The 18,923-nt window shown below is 31.7% G+C and overlaps 3 protein-coding genes and 3 long non-coding RNA genes across 6 annotated transcripts; 1 reads left to right on the forward strand and 5 right to left on the reverse strand.

Annotated features, from left to right (window-relative positions):
* Positions 1-1,897: 1,897 nt before the first annotated feature.
* Positions 1,898-3,547, reverse strand: LOC139906063 (uncharacterized). Its single transcript, XR_011781275.1, has 2 exons — positions 2,669-3,547; positions 1,898-2,606 (listed from the first exon to the last, which is right to left on the reverse strand). It is a non-coding gene; the product is annotated as an uncharacterized lncRNA (long non-coding RNA).
* Positions 3,548-3,969: 422 nt separating this feature from the next.
* LOC121121213 (CDAN1-interacting nuclease 1) lies at positions 3,970-5,158 on the reverse strand. The gene has a single exon (XM_040716089.2). It carries the CDS (start codon positions 5,156-5,158, stop codon positions 4,337-4,339), a length of 822 nt encoding a protein of 273 aa, XP_040572023.1. The 3' UTR covers positions 3,970-4,336.
* On the reverse strand, positions 3,970-5,681 carry MED10 (mediator complex subunit 10). Its single transcript, XM_040716093.2, has 2 exons — positions 5,547-5,681; positions 3,970-5,484 (listed from the first exon to the last, which is right to left on the reverse strand). The coding sequence occupies exons 1-2, from the start codon at positions 5,661-5,663 to the stop codon at positions 5,167-5,169; spliced, it is 435 nt and encodes a 144-aa protein (XP_040572027.1). The 5' UTR covers positions 5,664-5,681; the 3' UTR covers positions 3,970-5,166.
* Positions 5,682-5,697: 16 nt separating this feature from the next.
* On the reverse strand, positions 5,698-6,533 carry tsu (40S ribosomal protein S12 homolog tsunagi). The gene is made up of 2 exons (XM_040716092.2): positions 6,195-6,533; positions 5,698-6,144 (listed from the first exon to the last, which is right to left on the reverse strand). The coding sequence occupies exons 1-2, from the start codon at positions 6,369-6,371 to the stop codon at positions 5,836-5,838; spliced, it is 486 nt and encodes a 161-aa protein (XP_040572026.1). The 5' UTR covers positions 6,372-6,533; the 3' UTR covers positions 5,698-5,835.
* Positions 6,534-10,036: 3,503 nt separating this feature from the next.
* On the reverse strand, positions 10,037-11,690 carry LOC139906064 (uncharacterized). The gene is made up of 2 exons (XR_011781276.1): positions 10,811-11,690; positions 10,037-10,748 (listed from the first exon to the last, which is right to left on the reverse strand). It is a non-coding gene; the product is annotated as an uncharacterized lncRNA (long non-coding RNA).
* Positions 11,691-17,235: 5,545 nt separating this feature from the next.
* LOC139906031 (uncharacterized) lies at positions 17,236-18,257 on the forward strand. The gene is made up of 3 exons (XR_011781228.1): positions 17,236-17,753; positions 17,807-17,946; positions 18,009-18,257. It is a non-coding gene; the product is annotated as an uncharacterized lncRNA (long non-coding RNA).
* Positions 18,258-18,923: the final 666 nt, after the last annotated feature.

Raw genomic sequence — 18,923 nt, forward strand, 5'->3', positions numbered from 1 at the left:
TCGCGTTTTCAAGGACCTCTTGTAATATGCTATAATACACCCCGGTACACGGGTTGTTCTGGTGAATTGCTGGGCCCCAAGGCAGGTTAAACTCCCCTGCCGGCACTCCTTTGAGTACCAAGGACCTCTTGTAATATCCAAAAAATATAGCCCGGCCCATGGGTTGTGCAGGTGAAGTGCTGAGGCTTAAGGTAGGTTAAACTCCACAAAGATAATATATCATTATTCGTGTGATATTCAACTTTTAGTAAATAAGAAGTGCTGAAGTGGCATTTGAACTTTTGCATTAAGTTATCTAGTGAACCGAAATGTATTATGGGATATTACAAGATTTTCTTGATGCTCAGAGAAGCGTCTGTGCAAGAATTTAAACTGCACACTAAGGGTGTGTTTTAGTATTAAAGATTGATTTTTTTTAATCATAGTTTGCTTGCTGGAATATTATCAAGCAACTATATTACCCCGATCTTTTTCACAATACATTTACCGGCACCCATTTTATGGGAAGCCCCTACGCCCTTCCATTACTATTCAATAGCATCCCTAATCCCTATGCTTCGAGAAATGCATGGCTATTGGAAGGTAACATTATCATCCTATTGAGGAGGAAGTTTTGGAACAAGCTTGGAGTTAGAAGAGAGAAATTACCCCAGCCCACGAACAAAAGGGCCCCATTTAAAAATATTATTATATATATTTTTTTTTTTAGGACAAATCTATAAGATAACATTGGGAAGAGGAATCTAAAACCTCCCAAGCTTGTTTCATCCCATCAAATTTATGTTCAGTGAGGACGTCTAATTTCGAATTAGATAAAGCTAGACTTTAGATTTTTAGAATGCTTCTTCAGATACATTTTTATAAGTTCGTACTTTTGTAGCAGAATCTTTATTATCAAGAACTTCAGACCCTCTAGTCTAGTGGCAAAGTCGGCAGATTATTTATCCTAAGCTTGATTAATTCATGAAAAAAATACTATGCAACATCGCTACATCTGTCCCATCGGAACGTATTTTCAGGAAGATAGGACAAATAATCTCTGAACGTAGATATTGTTTAATTCCAACTAAATTCAGAGAGCTTTTATTACTTAATACTAATATGGATTAAATGCATTTCGTTCCGAATGAATACCGTAATGTAGTAATCAATGATCCAAAATATTTTTTTATGTATATTTTATATATATATATAATAAATTTATATCTAATAGTTTGCAGTTTTTCCGTTACAATTTAATCTTCTGATTCAGTGAACGAATCTTATTAGTGATTCAATTCAGTTCACTGAAAAGAGTCAAAATTCCCAAAATGCCCAAAGTAAAAACAATATCATCATTCATTACACAGGGAACACTGCTCCCTGCATGACTAGTCCAGAGCATAGATTCGTCTTTGGTCCGAGGATGAATTTTAAAGGAGTGTATTGACATAGCACCAATAAATAACTATTTCCTAAAAACAGATAATCTTTAAAAAGATAAAATATAATATGGTTACACCTTGTAAAGCCAGCACTTTTTCCCTTTTTGGTAATGGGTTTCAGTAGTGGCGGAGTGACTCGTCTTTCAGAGTACCCCTCACTACAGGCTTACAAGTATATTATAAGTATACTTGATAATATTGTAGAGAAAAACGCGTGCAAGGAGGAGGGGGGAAAAAAGACATATGGTATCATTGTTTAAAATACTGATGTGATTATCATCTGCCTGCTTTATTATGATTTTTGAGGGTATAACGAATGTATTTATTAGCAAAATGTTTAATGAAGATATACTACGTATAATTTACTTCGACGTTTTTTATCCGTTACAGTAGATTTGAAAACGTCACACTCCATGAAATTGTAATTCATTATGAACCTTATTATCAGAATAATAGCTAATGAAACGACAAAGTAGAGTATTTGAAATATATTTGAAGCTCAAAGTTTAAAAAAGAAGGTTTTAATTAAATATAATCTACATAATAAAAAATATACCATCATACATTTATGTTAAATATACAAAATTAAACAACTGGAATCATATAACTAAAAACAATAAATTATATATACAGAATATTGAAATAATAGATTGATCCTTTTAATATTTTCTTGTTCTGACATCGGAATCCAGTTAAATATGTCATAACTTTAGGTTGCAAAACACAAGGGAGACGTGGAGTTTAATCAAAAAGATAATCACCCCTCTTCTTCATGTGGAAGTTGCTATATACAATTGTGCACAGGATAGATATATCTCTACCGATGAGATCTAACTAATTATTAATAATAAAGTAAATGTCAAAATCATAAAATTAGACAATAAGTATACTAATAAAAAAAATGTAACAAATAAATCCATTTTAAAGATTTAGAGCAAAGGCTAATTATGTAGTAATGTCCGGCGATATTAGTCCTTATTAAGAGCATCAAAAAGGATTTTTTCCCCGTTATTTATGTTTATATAACAACATACTATTATCATGAAGGATATACACAATTGTTAATTATAATGCAACACCCAATGTAACTACCCTCGTTGTTGTGACCATTTAAACAGTTGTTTTTGCCTTTTATGAGTTTTCTGAACACCATTTCTTGGAGCCCATCAACCATAGCTAAGCCTTAAGTGATAAAAAAGTAATATTTATTGACTATGTAATATTGGAAAACCTAATTATCATACCCAAGTCTTAAAGCGAAGTAAGTAGTCTCAGACAAACTAGTTGCAAACCATCCAAAGCTACTACCCCACTTGTTGTGACCATTTAAGCAGATGTTTTTGCCCTTTACTGAGTTGTGTATCATAATTCTTGATATGTTTAGGTAAAATAGAATCATATTTTATGGTTAGATTTAAAAAAAAATTGAATACTTACTGTTAGATAGTACAAAATTCAGAGTTTCATTTCGAAGTTAGTAAATACTTTGTACTTTTTACTGATAACTTGATCGTCATTTGGTGTGGATGACTCAAAATATTTTTATATGTATTTCTATAAATGACATCAGTACCAACATCCTCCATTAATTTAATGATGATTCCTTGGGAAGGGATAGGTTTACCCGTGTATTTTCTCCATATACTTTTCGAACGTAGATGATTAGCAATGGATAAGGTTATATTACATGTAATAAGCATCTTTGTGAGATCAAAGTTAAAGTCTGACTTGATGTATTCATCGTTAACTTGATTTTATAGATGAATCTTGTTATGAGATGAGGATATTGAGTGGCGTGTAATTCTAGACAGGGGACTAAAGGCACATTTATATCGACAAATCCGACAAACCATCTGTTTCTCATCCGGTAAGTATTTTCCAAATTCCTAGGCCTCCATTTTCAGAAATCCAGACAGAAGGCGACGTTATTTTTTGCATTTTATTCAGTTCACTATAGTCTATCACCATCTAATATTATTATATTAATATTGAATAATAAAGGCGGGAATGATAACGTTCATGATTGATAGAAGAAGATGTATATTATTTAATCAATGATGCCATAAGTATTTCTTCTCTTCTCCTCGCACGCTTTTCTATTCTTACCAAAATTATCACCCTTAATTATAAATTGACGTCCCTTCTAACTTTTACCTCCCTATAAAATATGTATTGGAAGCGGAGGATCCCCAACTCGAGTGAAACAAAAATAATATTTCATTTGATGTTTTGAAGTGAAGATTTACATCCCTCAGTATCGTAGTATTTTTTTTTAGGGTGGAGGTATTTGAAATTTTACCCAAATAAATTAGCAGTTTTTAATTCTATATATTTTCTTCATTTTTTTTTCTAGAAAATATTATTGATGACGAAATAAAACAAGGTATCACTGTACGAATATACTGACAGCTTCCTGGCATTGTGAACTATTCATAAAATTTGATCATTCTTCAAAATCTTGACGAACAATTAGTTGGCTCGGTAACGAGTAACAATTTATGTATTTACCAAAATCATCAATAATTGAATATTTTTATTACATGAATCAACATTTGTATTTTTTATTTATTGTTCTGTATTAACAGTATATTATGTATGTATATAAATAATTGCACCTGTTATCAATATAATAGGTAGGTTAGCAATATATATTTCTTTTATAAATAACATGTTGATCGTCCTTGAATTTAAAAGAATATTATATTACACTGACTTGTAACAAAAAAAAAGCGTACTAAAATGACATGTCATAATAACCTCATAAATCGTTTCAAATAAAAATTATTATATTAACATTGAATAGTTCAAATTTGTACTTCTATTTTTTATAACCATTTTCTTTACTAATTAATAACATTTTTTCTTACATAAAAAATCAAAAGGTGAGCAGAGGTAATTCACATTAACATATTTTATGGTTTAAAGTAAGTAATATTTTCAGGAAACGAATCAGAGAGTAGAATTTTCCCTGTTTCAAGATCATTGAGTTCATCTATGAAACCAAACCAGTATATGACAAGTCCTGGTCCAAATCTATTCCAATAAGACCATAACTGATCGTCTAAGTAACCTTTGTGAGACTTCTTGTCACCAAACAATGCTTTAGATTCAATCCAATTGATGATTGTACCATTCACGGCTATGGGAACTTCTAATTTGACATCAGGCGTTTTGTCATAACCACGATCTCTCAAATCATTTTCATCAAGAAAAGCTATGTCCAATTTTTTAAGATTATTTTTCACTAATTGTTCATATTCAGCTCCAATACAATGTCTAATAGAGTTAGAAAAACTTCCATACATTTCATCCTTAACATTCGCCAGGAAAACTTCATAAGCTAAATCTCTGTCTTCCACAAGACTTGTATATTTTCCAAAATCAGATATTTGATTCTTACTGTAATTATCAGAGAGAGAACTTTCCAATATAGAACGACCAATAAGAGCAGGTGCAAATTTATTAGCTTTAGCTAATTGAACTATGACTCCAGGTGGATCTCCTGCTCTTACTCTTTTGACAAATTTATCATAGAGACGTTTCTTGTCCTGAGGTGTAGAATGCCTGTAGAAATTTTTCTTAATTCGACGTTGATATTCCAATGATAAAATACTTCTAAGAAGGACAGGTGATATATCTGGAAATTTTTTGATAATCTGAGCCAAAATTTGATCAAAATCGAATTCACATTCGTCAATCACTAGAATAATAGACTCATAAGTAGCTTGTTTCATTTTTACAATTAATTATTGGGTACGGATGGAAGATTAGGTCCAGTTGCACGTTCTTCTCCACGAGTTGCCCTATAATATCCCATTTCCTTAGGAAAGACTTGGTGTAATTCAACCAGCAATCGAGCTTTGAAGGCTCTATAAGCATCAATTTTGCCTTTTACTTCTTCATTCTTGGCAACAGCCTTTTCCATACAATCCTTAGTATACAATTGTGGGTTTCTTCCGCTATCAATATAGTCAAATACTTCTAAGGGAACTTGGATATCATTTAATTTCGGACGTAATTTGTCGATTTCTTGTAAATCCTTAACGATCGTTTGTAGTTTCTATATATATCATAGAAATAAATATTTATTATTACATAAGTCCACCTTAGGTCTTGTTATACCTGATTAAGTGCAGGCTGTCCCTGAGGTTGAAAATTACTAACAATAATACGAATCTGTCGTACGTTTTCAATGGATCTTTCTAGCTGTTGCTCTAATTGGTCAAGAGCATTAGACATCGTAGTATAACAGTACGTTAAATGGAAGGGTATGCTGAAAAAAAGATTGTTAAGCTAAGATCAGTACTTTGATATATCATATAATATACATATTAAGGTTTAATGACAATTTCTTGTATTTGTACTTAATAATAAAAAACACAATAACTAATAAGGAGTAGAGTCTCTGTTATTATCTTCGTCGTGAAGATTTTTTGGGTCCTTTGACAAAGGCCCAGTCCACAGTTATCTTTTGACCCAAAAGGTCAGAGCCGTCGAGAGATTCCTTGGCAGAGAGTGCTTCTTTATAGGTCTCAAACTCCACAAGAGCGTATCCTTTGAGGAACCCCGTTCTTCGATCTAAATTCAGGTGAACGTTTTTAATTTCCCCAAAATCTGAAAAGGAGTCGTGGATGTCATCTTCTTGGGCCTCTTCGTGAATCCCTGTCACAAAGAGAATCCAGCCCTCCACGGACCTTTGAGGAGCGGAAGCAGAGTCCACCTAGAACAAACAAAGTTAATACATCACTCGCTGCATCAGACCTTTCTTACGGATGTGGTCGTGTCAAGTCGATCAAATGCAGATCCTGTAGACTTACGAGGCTCCGCAAAATCGTCAAACCCGCGCCCCTTTCGTCTCTTGGCCTTATCTTTTAATGACTGAAGGACAGTAGAGTCTTCCTCTTCCCCGAATTCTTCCACGTTTTCAAGTTCCAGGACATCTCCCATGGCTCACTCTTTTTTCAGATACGAGATTATTTATTACTAATAGTCTAATTACTAATGGAATTTGTAAATCACCAATTAATTATTCAGTTTATTTCTCAGTACTACAAAAGCCGGAGTTATTCCTTCTGAGTCAGTTGTAGCTTTCTTTCTTTTTCTCTCTCTCTTCCTTTATTCCCTAGCTAGCTAAGAAATTATTCTCTTTTTCTTTTTTAGCTACCTATTTCCAAGAACTACTAGCTAAAGAGTCTAGTTGTCCTTGGCTATTTCTGGTAACCTTTATTCGATACTCTTATGACGTCAATCTATTATTTTTTTGATCCAGAATTATTTGCCTAGGACCATGGTCTAGCTGGGGCTAAAGCATTAAAATATTGAGACCAAGATACTTAGAGACAAGTATATATATATATATATATATAATCTTGCAGACTATATATGTCAAGTTACTATTGCGATCAATAAATATACATTATTATCAGTCTTGTTGATAAAGTGTTCAAAAAATGGTTCATGAACGATAAACGAATTAAAAACATGAAACATGAAACATAAAAGATAGTTTTAAATCGGTCGTCGTTTATTTATTATAAATTATTTCAGATCCCTAGTTTTTTAAATATCTTCTATAATCCTATTGTATATTATTATTATTTTTTTTTTTTTTTTTTTTTTTTTGAAGTGATTTTTCTCGATAGATATATTTTCTCACAGACGTAAATTAGTATTCATGACTTTACACGTCTCAATATTTTAATAATTTGTATAATGTACAGAACTTCACCCCAGTTTTGTACATTAAGGACGCGTTTGAATAACGAAATGGGAGGGGAATGAGAGGATATTGATTCTAAATTACAGGGAGTTAATCATAATAATTTCATCTCAATCTTAACTCCGTGAAGAAATATAGGTATATTTTATTGGATGAAATAAATCAGCTACACATACATGTTTTAAACAAAGTAGTTTCAAAAAATGTTAATCTCCCAAAGGTAGATTTATGTAGTAATAGGGTATAGGGGTGTGGGGAACTTGAACGCGATTTTCATACATCAAGCAATATCACGGTGACAAACCTTCTATACCTCATGGTGTGAAATCTTCTGTGACAGGCTCTCGGACTATTAAGCAAATAAAAATATTTTATGACGTATGTTGTTTTTGTTTTTTTACATTAAAAGCTTAAGAACTTCATTGATACAATAATCGGCCATTCCAATTACGAAAATGATATCGAACTCAACAGACTCTGATGGTGTAATATAAAGTGAACCAATCAACTTCTTTCCTTTAGATGAAATTGAAATTAGAAAATACTTTTATACCCATTGCTATAGTTGGTATTTATTACTGCAGACTGAAAATTTTAGTCGACTTAGGAGACAAAATCCCACTCCGTAGCTAGCAAGGACTTAAGATTTACATGTGTACACGTCTAAGACTGAACAGTCTGAATTTTTTTTAAATAGTTAAATAATTCTGTAATTTTTAAAGTGGTCGACGAATTAATTTATTTAATATGAAAGATGAGAGTTTTAGACACATTTCTATTCAATATAGCCGCCCATGTTCTCCACTACCAACTCCAGCCTGGACCGGAACTTGCTGCATGACTTGGCGATGAAGCTCTGGTAGAGGTTGGCTCAGGTATTCTTTAGAGCAGACTTCAGCTGGTCCTTGGACTTGTATTGGACTCCCGACAGCATCCCCTTTAAACTCCCAAACACTGCAAAGTCTAGCGGTGAACAATTAGGCGAGTGAGGTGGCCAATAATTCCGATCGAAGAAGGCTAAAGTCTCGATCTGAAGGAACTCTTGGGTAAAGTTGCTAGTGCTGCAGCTGGCACCGTCCTGCTGCCACTACCACCTGTCCACGTAAGTAGCCCTGTCCCAAGGGAACATTTTGTTCTTCAAGTATTGGCAGTACGTCTCGGAGTTAAGCCTCTCATGGTCCTCCAAGAAGATGAGATAACATTTCTGACCTTCGGACGCAACAACAGCTAGGACCTGGAGGTTGGCGAAGTACTGTTCCTTACCCACATGCACCACGTCATCATTCCTGGTACCGAGAGACTCCGCCAAATAAAATCCGGTGCCGTTGGCCGCCATCTCGCCTAGGCTGAAGGGCGTTTCATCACTGAACAAAACAACTATATCGGCTGGCCTTTTCTTAAGCTTGTTGAGAAGAATCTTCGAGCTGTCAAGGCGTTTTTCCTTATCTACAGGCTTGAGGGGTTCACTTGTAGACCTTAAGGCCAAGATCTTTCTTAACTAGCCGGTCCATGGTCCTTCTGCTGACGTTGAACTCCCTGGAGAGGCCGCTGACGGTGGCCTTGCCTCTCTTGTGCTATATATTTTATTACTTAAGTAGTCGTTCTAATCTTTACTTGTTCCTTGTATGTACATTGTGAATATTAAGTAGGAATAAAGTATCTCTAATCAGTTCTAGATGGGAATCTGAAGTATTAAGACGTTCATTTATTGATCATAAATCCTTGATTCGGTATTCCCGCGGTTCCCCTTTAGGAATCCCTCATCCTCCTTCTCGTATCACTAGCGTGCCTGGTGCCTTTTTGGGCCTACCCTTTCGGCGACGAGGAAGATAACTAATTAGTAGTTTATCATCATTCTTAAATAGGTAAATACACATCATCTTGTCCTCGACAGACTTTTTCACGGCAGCAACCATTTCGTCCGACCTTCGAGGCCTTGACTTAGATCTTGTGGTCGCCTCAGGAGTCTCTTTAGCTACCACGCTGTAAACGGTGGTGCGGCTACAGTTCAGAACCTTGGCAATTTCAGGGGAGTTTTTCCCCAGGTGGAAAGTTCCAAAATTGCGACTCGATGTCCCTCCATATGATCGGCTGTTGTTTCACTGTTGCTATTTAGATTTTGCTAGAGTTTTGTTTATAACTAGTCAAGAACCTTGCCTCGAAGTATTAACCGGTTTGAACTCGATAAAATGACGAATATGTGCATGGCGTAAAATTTAAACGAGTGTTCAGTTTTAGACGCGTACACCAGTATAATGATTAATGAGAGTCGATATTGTCATAATTTGTTGAGGGTGAGTGTTTTTCACAACTTGAGTAAAGTCGATACGAGTAAATACAACACACCTTTATATAATCTAAGCTCCAAGATTACCCATGGCGACTGCAGGATTTTATTTAGGGTAAAATGTTAGGACCGTGGCCTGAATTCTTCCCTTTTTTTCCATTTTAAATTTGTCTCAGAAAGTGATAATTTTTCATTGATTAAGACCGAAATTCCTTGATCCGGTCACGTGAAAACACTCCAGGACATTGGTTCTTAACGTGTTATACTAATTTTAGGATCTCCTAGAAATCTCCCTCCCACTTTTTATACAGTTATGACTAAAGTTGATAATATTGTAGAGAAAAACGCGTGCAAGGAGAAGGGGGGAAAAAGACATATGGTATCATTGTTTAAAATACTGATGTGATTATCATCTGCCTGCTTTATTATGATTTTTGAGGGTATAACGAATGTAATTATTAGCAGAATGTTTAATGAATATATACTACGTATAATTTACTTCGACGTTTTTTATCCGTTACAGTAGATTTGAAAACGTCACACTCCATTAAATTGTAATTCATTATGAACCTTATTCTCAGAATAATAGCTAATGAAACGACAAAATAGAGTATTTTGAAATATATTTGTAGTTCAAAGTTTAAAAAAGAAGACTTTAATTAAATATAATCTACATAATAAAAAATATACCATCATACATTTATGTTAAATATACAAAATTGAACAATTGGAATCATATACCTAATAACAATAAATTATATATATAGAATATTGAAATAATAGATTGATCCAAATAATATTTTCTTGTTCTGACATCGGAATCCAGTTAAATATGGCATAACTTTAGGTTGCAAGACACAAGCGAGACGTGGAGTTTAATCAAAAAGATAATCACCCCTCTTCTTCATGTGGAAGTTGCTATATACAATTGTACACAGGATAGACATATCTCTACCGATGAGATCTAACTAATTATTTTATAAAGTAAATGTCAAAATCATAAAATTAGACAATAAATATACTAATAAAAAAAAATGTTAGAAATAAATCCATCTGAAAGATTTAGAGCAAAAGCTAATTATGTAGTAATGTCCGGCGATCTTACTCCTTATTAAGAGCATCAAAAAAGATTTCCCCCCGTTATTTAGGTATGCTTATATAACAACATACTATTATCATGAAGGATATACACAATTGTTAATTATAATGCAACACCCAATGTAACTACCCTCGTTGTTGTGACCATTTAAACAGTAGTTTTTGCCTTTTATGAGTTTTCTTAACACCATTTCTTGGATCCCATCAACCATAGCTAAGCCTTAAGTGATAAAAAAGTAATATTTATTGACTATGTAATATTGTAAACCCTAATTATCATACCCAAGTCTTAAAGCGAAGTAAGTAGTCTCAGACAAACTAGTTGCAAACCATCCAAAGCTACTACCCCCCGTTGTTGTGACCATTTAAGCAGTTGTTTTTGCCCTTTACTGAGTTGTGTATCATAATTCTTGATATGTTTAGCTAAAATAGAATCATATTTTATGGTTAGATTTAAAAAAAATTGAATACTTATTGTGAGATAGTACAAAATTCAGAGTTCCATTTCGACATTAGTAAATACTTTTTACTGATAACTTGATCGTCATTTGGTGTGGATGACTCAAAACATTTTTCTATGTATTTCTATAAATGACATCAGTACCAACATCCTCCATTAATTAAATGATGGTTCCTCGGGAAGGGATAGGTTTACCCGTGTGTTTCTCCATAAATTTTTTGAACATAGATGATTAGCAATGGATAAGGTTATATTACATGCAATAAGCATCTTTGTGAGATGAAAGTTAAAGTCTGACTTGATGTATTCATCATTAACTTGATTTTTTAGATGAATATTCATGCTCTTGATATGAGATGAGGATAATGAGTGGCGTGTAACTCTAGACAGGGGACTACAGGCACATTTATATCGACAAATCCGACAAACCATCTGTTTCTCATCCAGTAAGTATTTTCCAAATTCCAGGTCCTCCATTTTCAGATATCCAGACAGAAGGTAACGTTATTTTAGGTATTTTATTCAGTTCTCTATAGTCTATCACCATCTAATATTATTATATTAATATTGAATAATAAAGGCGGGAATGATAACGTTCATCATTGATAGAAGAAGATGTATATTATTTAATCAATGAGGCCATAAGTATTTCTTCTCTTCTCCTCGCACGCTTTTCTATTCTTACCAAAATTATCACCCTTAGTTATGACTTTAGTTAAATGAATAACTTTTTTAAGAAATAATGTATATGTGTACATTAATAATAAAATATCTTACTTGCCTGTCGAGGATTTCTTGTTTTTTATAAAATAATTAAATATTTGCACTTCTTATATTGCTAATTAATCAGCAATTATTATTTTTTTTTGTTGTTGACTATTCTTCATGAGTCGTGCTACAACTCTGTGTACTTTTTTTATAGTTTTAATATTTTAATAATATACATTTAAAATCGAATTTTTAAATCACACGCTTTGAAAAAGATTAATTTCTGTAACTTTTGGACATGACTGGCCAATTACAGATACGGTAAGGAAAACTTTAATCTTTTGTCTATCAACGAACAAAATTTCATTAAATTATATAAGCCACTAAAAAAATTGAAACTGCAAAACTTTCTTTTATGCTTACATACATAGTTAGTAATGAGATATAGCTAGAAGAAAACTTTTTCATCAGCTACATTTTTTTAAAGTTGAGTTTTAATAGCTGACTAAAAAAAGTTGACTTTTAAAAATCGTGTTATATAAAAAGTTAATTTTTGTCAATTTCTGGACATTTCTGGTCAACAACGGGTAGAATGGGGTAAATTTTACGACAATGCCATCGGAATAAATTATTCTTTTGAACTCAATGTGTGTAGGTTTGCGTCTTGGTCGTTCCTAGAGGTTGAGATATACTTTATGTATTTAGACTTCAAAATCATTCCTGGTAAATTAAAAATTTGCAACAAAAATCAAATGAAAGCTAACATTCCGTAGTTTTCGTCTTCCCAATTATTAGTAATTATTTAGAGAATAAATAATAATTATTATATACATGCAATTAATAATTTTATGAAAGAATGAGTATGAATTTACACAAGTTATAAACAAAGGTCCTTGATTAAAACAAATTAATATAAAAATCCAAAACCTAACCCTTCATGATTTCATAATACGTAATGCCCGCTACTTTGAATCATACAAGAGTCAACTCATGAACATTAATTAAAACTGCTGAAAGGAAAATATAATTTGTTTATTTCAAAAACTGGGCCCTACGGTATGTAGGGAGGGATCCCGCTCAAATTACAATTATAAATCATATGTGAAACAATAAAAAATGTTAAATTGATTTGAGTATGTACAGTGTAACCTTAATGAAATTATTAATTGGGGATGAAATGTCCTGAAAATGAAATGTTGATGAGGAAGGAATTAGAAGAGATGAGTGATGAATAATTTAAATGAAAAATATTTTCATTATTTACTAAATTACCGTTAATTATCATAATAATGCTTAATATTTATGGATAAAATAATCTTTAGCAATAATTAGTGATTTTTTATTACAACAACAATTCTAATTACAAAGACGAAATGCAAATGTATTCAGAAAGACTTGTAATAATTGAGTATGTAACCATATATATATTTCAAAGAATATTCGATATAATTGGTCATTTATAAGAAATATCTGAATAAAAATATTACATTATTTAATGAAAATTGGGAAAAACTGGGCTCCATTGTTTTGTTCTGAAATAAATTATTTAAATATTCAATAATTTGGAATTTATTTACAATTTTGTTTAATCCCCCAAAAAAATGAAGCATGGTGGATCTTAATTTAAAATTAAAATATGTAAAAAAATATATAATATTATAAACAAACAATAGGAAATTTTAAATATCACGGAACTTTAATTAATGTCACGCAACTTCATCCTGCTGCCCTTATGAATAGAGCTGTTAAAATCAATAGATTCAACTAAAGGATTAAACAAAGTAGCGTATCGAAGGTTAACGTCATTATTAGCGAAAAAATTATTTTGGACAAAATTTACTTTTTTGGTCCACTGGAGGTATTATTATTTCAAAAGCATTTGGGAGAATTATTTTCCTGTATTCTCGTGAATGAGTCAAGTACTGTACTGTTTCTACTTTTATTGACTTCATTACTTTTTGCTTGAACAATTATGGAGAAGAAATTATGATTCAAAATGATTTTCACAAGTAGAATGGTCAGCAAGTTTCCAATTAGGAAGATATTTAAGATTTGATTTCATTTTTTTCTTCTTGCGACTTCTTGCGACTTCTTTTGAATTTTTGAGAATGGGAAATTCAAAAAAGCAAAGGTTTCTTTGAAGCTTTTGGAAATTTGACTCAATTCTATTTTTGTACCCTTGGACACTACAATGACCCATTATTTTGGAGTAATTTGTTTCAAATTTGCTTTATAATAATATCCTGTATAAGGAGTTAGGAAGAGGATGAGGGAGTTAATCTTAGTATGTATCTTCAATTTTCATTTTTGTTTATGGTTAAAGAAGGTAGTAATGGTAATGATAGTAAATAAATCACAGGGTAAAACCATTTGAAAAGTGGCTTTATATTTACAAAAATCAGCATTTTTACTTGGTCAATTTTATGTTGCATTTTCAAGAGTGTCAAAGGGGGATTCAGGTTAGATCATGGCAGAAACAACAAAAAATGTTGTATACAAGGAGGTTTGACTATAGAAATTTACCTATTATAGTTTATAATAAATCGTGTTAGTTTAGAATTTGAGCATAAATAAGCTATTTTTCATGGGATGTCTTTAAGATAGCGTGTTCGTGCTAGTGTAAATATAAAATATTTAAGACAACAATGAATTATATACGTATTATTACTAGTTCAAACTTATTAATACAACCTACAATAAATAAATGAATGACGTCATAGAAAAGCGACAAACTATTATGATAATTATTGACCATACTATTTCCTTAGGCTAACGGCACTCGATGCTCTACTTGGTTTAATGCTTTAGTTTCAATCAGTGGGAATTTTGGAAGTTATGGAGGAGGGGGATTGAGGTCTTGTATAGCACCATTTTTGTTAGTAAGCTGGTACTATTTCTTAAAAGGTCATTAAACAAAAGTCATAACTGCATCATAAAAACTGGAATGGAGATTTCTGGGAGTTCATGAAATTAGTATAAATGTTAAGAACCAATGTCCTGGAGTGTTTTCACATGACCGGATCAAGGAATTTCGGTCTTTATCAATGCAAAATTATCACTTTCTGGGACAAATTTAAAATGGAAAAAAGGGAAGAATTCAGGCCACGGTCCAAACATTTTACCCTATTAAAGTTTTTCTAAGAAATAAAATCCTGCAGTCGCCATGGATAATCTTGGAGCTTAGATTATATAAAGGTGTGTTGTATTTACTCCTATCGACTTTACTCAAATTTTGAAAAACACTCAACCTCAACAAATTATGACAATATCGACTCTCATTATATATCTAAAGTCCTTGCAGGCTATGGAGTGTGATTTGTGTATACTTCATTGCTCTTTGTAGTAGACTAAAATTTTGAGTCAATAAATACCAACTATAGCAATGGGTGTAAAAGTGTTTTTTGGTTCACTTTATATTACACCATCAGAGTCTGTTGAGTTCGATATCTTTTTCGTAATTGGAATGGCCGATTATTGTATCAATGAAGTTCTTAAGCTTTTAATGCAAAAAAAAAAAAAAATTTTTTTCTGAATCATATGACCATTTTGTTCCCTATATGTATTTATGTCCCAATGGAACGACTTCCTACCTGACTGGCCCAAATAGTTTGTTTAAAAAGTACGACCGAATAAGTTTCTGACCGTTTCTCTGAAGAATATTTAATATCTGATTTTTCAGATAAAAAAAAAAAAAAATTAAATTGTAGAATTTTTTTTCTAAAAAAATGGAATATTTGATTTTTTTTTTTTTTTTTAATGTTATATTTGATTTTTTTATAAAAAATTTAACTTTTTGTGAACAAATCTGGGTTTTTGAAAACTTTTTCCAAAAATTAAATCTTTTTGTGAAGACTGTGGATTTTTCCAAGTTCCCTCAAAATATAATCTTGCACCTGAGTCATGTCATGAGTCATTGATATGGAACTCAAGTTCAGTCTTCAAATTATGTAGCTACTCTAGCTTTATTTTGTCTTTATATAATTTGATTATAAAATAGAAATTCAATCTAACTGCATACAATACATATAGGAGTATATAAAATTATGTTCATACCTTATAATGCACTCATACAGATATAACTAAATCAAAACCATACGTAAATGTAAATATAAACATAATTAATAATATGTTATAATAGAAGTGTAGACGTCAATTCCAGACCAAAGAAGGAAACACCTCTTTTCAAATTATTCAGTTAAAAAGGACTCAAAATTTGGGAACTGGTGATTCAACACACGCTAAATGCTATATTCATGTTTGAAAGTAATACAATAACGGGAGAGGATTTTCGTAGTTTCTACCTTAATTTTTTTTTTAACAAACTGGCGGATAATATTATTTTCGTCTATGATGATGAGGGTCCAGACAAACAACTCTCTTCGGATTCTAACTCCAGTAGCGGATCATATGGAGTCTATATGAGTTGGTTGGAAATACTTATATTGGTCGACTTTAACTCAGCATAGTTAATTTTTTTCTGTAGTGTGGGGGAAGGGGGGGGGGGAGGTAGAATTCCTGTTAATAAAATTTTATTACAATCAACAATAGAGACTCGATTAACGAATTAATTTAATACAATTACCTTTGAATAGAGAGTATAAAACACTTAATCAAGTAATTATTTGAAAATGCTCGAAAATATTTTAGGAAATTGCCATTTGTCTACGATAATTTGTTGTGTAGACTATTTCAAGAATACTCCAAATTACCCACAAATTCAAATGCAATATTGAATACTTCTGAAATTGTATAAATAATGTATCGACACTATTTTTATATTTAACCATCTATAAATGTTATTGTTGAGAATCGAGTCCAGGGCAATATTTTTTCATTTTTTAAAAGTAATTTGTTCTATAACAATTGATGCATATTTTTCATTCGGGATCGCAGAAATGAGATCCTTTGCAAAATTTGTAACCAATATTATTTCATCTCAAACAAGGGGGCAAATTTCTTATTTCTTAGATCAGATGTGTTTTTTTATCATGATTTATATATAAGAAAGAGTCTAGAAACATCGGGAACACTCTACAAATCTAAAAGTTACTTCTATAACTACAAAAATCTGAATTAATAAAGCAAATTTAATCTGCCGGTCTGTCTATTTGGGTGTTCTGTGTGAGGACTCAAATATACCAACCAACTCATACAAAAAGAATAAAAAAATGAAGAATTTACATTTATTTACATACTGTAATATAATATCATACTTTATGTCTGTCCGTCTTTCTGCGGATTAGCAAGTCTCTCTTAGTATGTGCAAAAAAAAATAATTCGTAATAAAATATATTAAACGGGTACATCCTAGTCTACTTTAATATAATATTCTAGTAAACTAGGACGTACTTGTATTATATATTTCGAAATATATTCATTAATACATGGGTAAGGGTGATAATTTTGGTAAGAATACAAAAGCGTGCGAGGAGAAAAGAAGAATTACTTATGGCATCATTGATTAAATAATATACATCTTCTTCTATCAATTTCTTCCTTTATTATTCAATATTAATATAATATTAGATGGGGATAGTCGATAGAGACCTGAATAAAATGCCTAAAATAACGTCGCCTTCTGTCTGGATTTCTGAAAATGGAGGCCTAGGAATTTGGAAAATACTTACCGGATGAGAAACAGATGGTTTGTCGGATTTGTCGATATAAATGTGCCTTTAGTCCCCTGTCTAGAATTACACGCCACTCATTATCCTCATCTCATAACTAGAGTATGGATATTCATCTATAAAATCAATTTAACGATGAATACATCAAGTCAGACTTTAACTCTGATTTCACAAGGATGCTTATTGTATGTAATATAACCTTATCCATTGCTAATCATCTACGTTCAAAAAATTTATGGAGAAATACAAGGGTAAACATATCCCTTCCCGAGGAACCATCATTAAATTAATGGAGGATGTTGTTACTGATGTCATTTATAGAAATAGATATAAAATGTTTTGAGTCATCCACACCAAATGACGATCAAGTTATCAGTAAAAAGTATTTACGAATATCGAAATGGAACTCTGAATTTTGTACTATCTCACAGTAAGTATTCAATTTTTTTTTAAATCTAACCATAAAATATGATTCTATTTTAGCTAAACATATCAAGAATTATGATACACAACTCAGTAAAGGGCAAAAACAACTGCTTAAATGGTCACAACAACGGGGGTAGTAGCTTTGGATGGTTTGCAACAAGTTTGTCTGAGACTACTTACTTCGTTTTAAGACTTGGGTATGATAATTAGGTTTTCCAATATTACATAGTCATTAAATATTACTTTTTTATCCCTTAAGGCTTAGCTATGGTTGATGGGCTCCAAGAAATGGTGTTCAGAAAACTCATAAAAGGCAAAAATAACTGTTTAAATGGTCACAACAACGAGGGTAGTTACATTGGGTGTTGCATTATAATTAACAATTGTGTATATCCTTCATGATAATAGTATGTTGTTATATAAGCATACCTTAATAACGGGAGGAAATATTTTTTGATGCTCTTAATAAGGAGTAATATCGCCGGACATTACTACATAATTAGCTTTTGCTCTAAATCTAAATTTATTTCTAATATTTTTTTATTAATATATTTATTGTCTAATTTTATGATTTTGACATTTACTTTATTATTAATAATTAGTTAGATCTCATCGGTAGAGATATATCTATCCTGTGCACTGTTGTATATAGCAACTTCCACATGAAGAAGAGGGGTGATTATCTTTTTGATTAAACTCCACGTCTCGCTTGTGTATTGCAACCTAAAGTTATTACATATTTAACTGAATTCCGATGTTAGACCAAGAAAAAATTATCTGGATCAATCTATTATTTCAATATTCTTTATTTATAATTTATTATTATTAATAGTTATATGATTTTAATTGTTTAATTTTGTATATTTAACTTAAATGTTTAATGGTTTATTTTTTAGTATGTATATTATATTTCATTAAAGCCTTCTTTTTTAAACTTTGAGCTTCAAATATATTTCAAATACTCTACTTTGTCGTTTCATTAGCTATTATTCTGAGAATAAGGTTCATAATGAATTACAATTTCATGGAGTGTGACGTTTTCAAATCTACTGTAACGGATAAAAACGTCGAAGTCAATTATACGTAGTATATCTTCATTAAACATTTTGCTAATAAATACATTCGTTATACCCTCAAAAATCATAATAAAGCAGGCAGATGATAATCACATCAG

Source organism: Lepeophtheirus salmonis, chromosome 7 (genome assembly GCF_016086655.4).
Source record: "Lepeophtheirus salmonis chromosome 7, UVic_Lsal_1.4, whole genome shotgun sequence".
In the NCBI taxonomy this organism is placed as follows: Eukaryota; Metazoa; Arthropoda; class Copepoda; order Siphonostomatoida; family Caligidae; genus Lepeophtheirus; species Lepeophtheirus salmonis.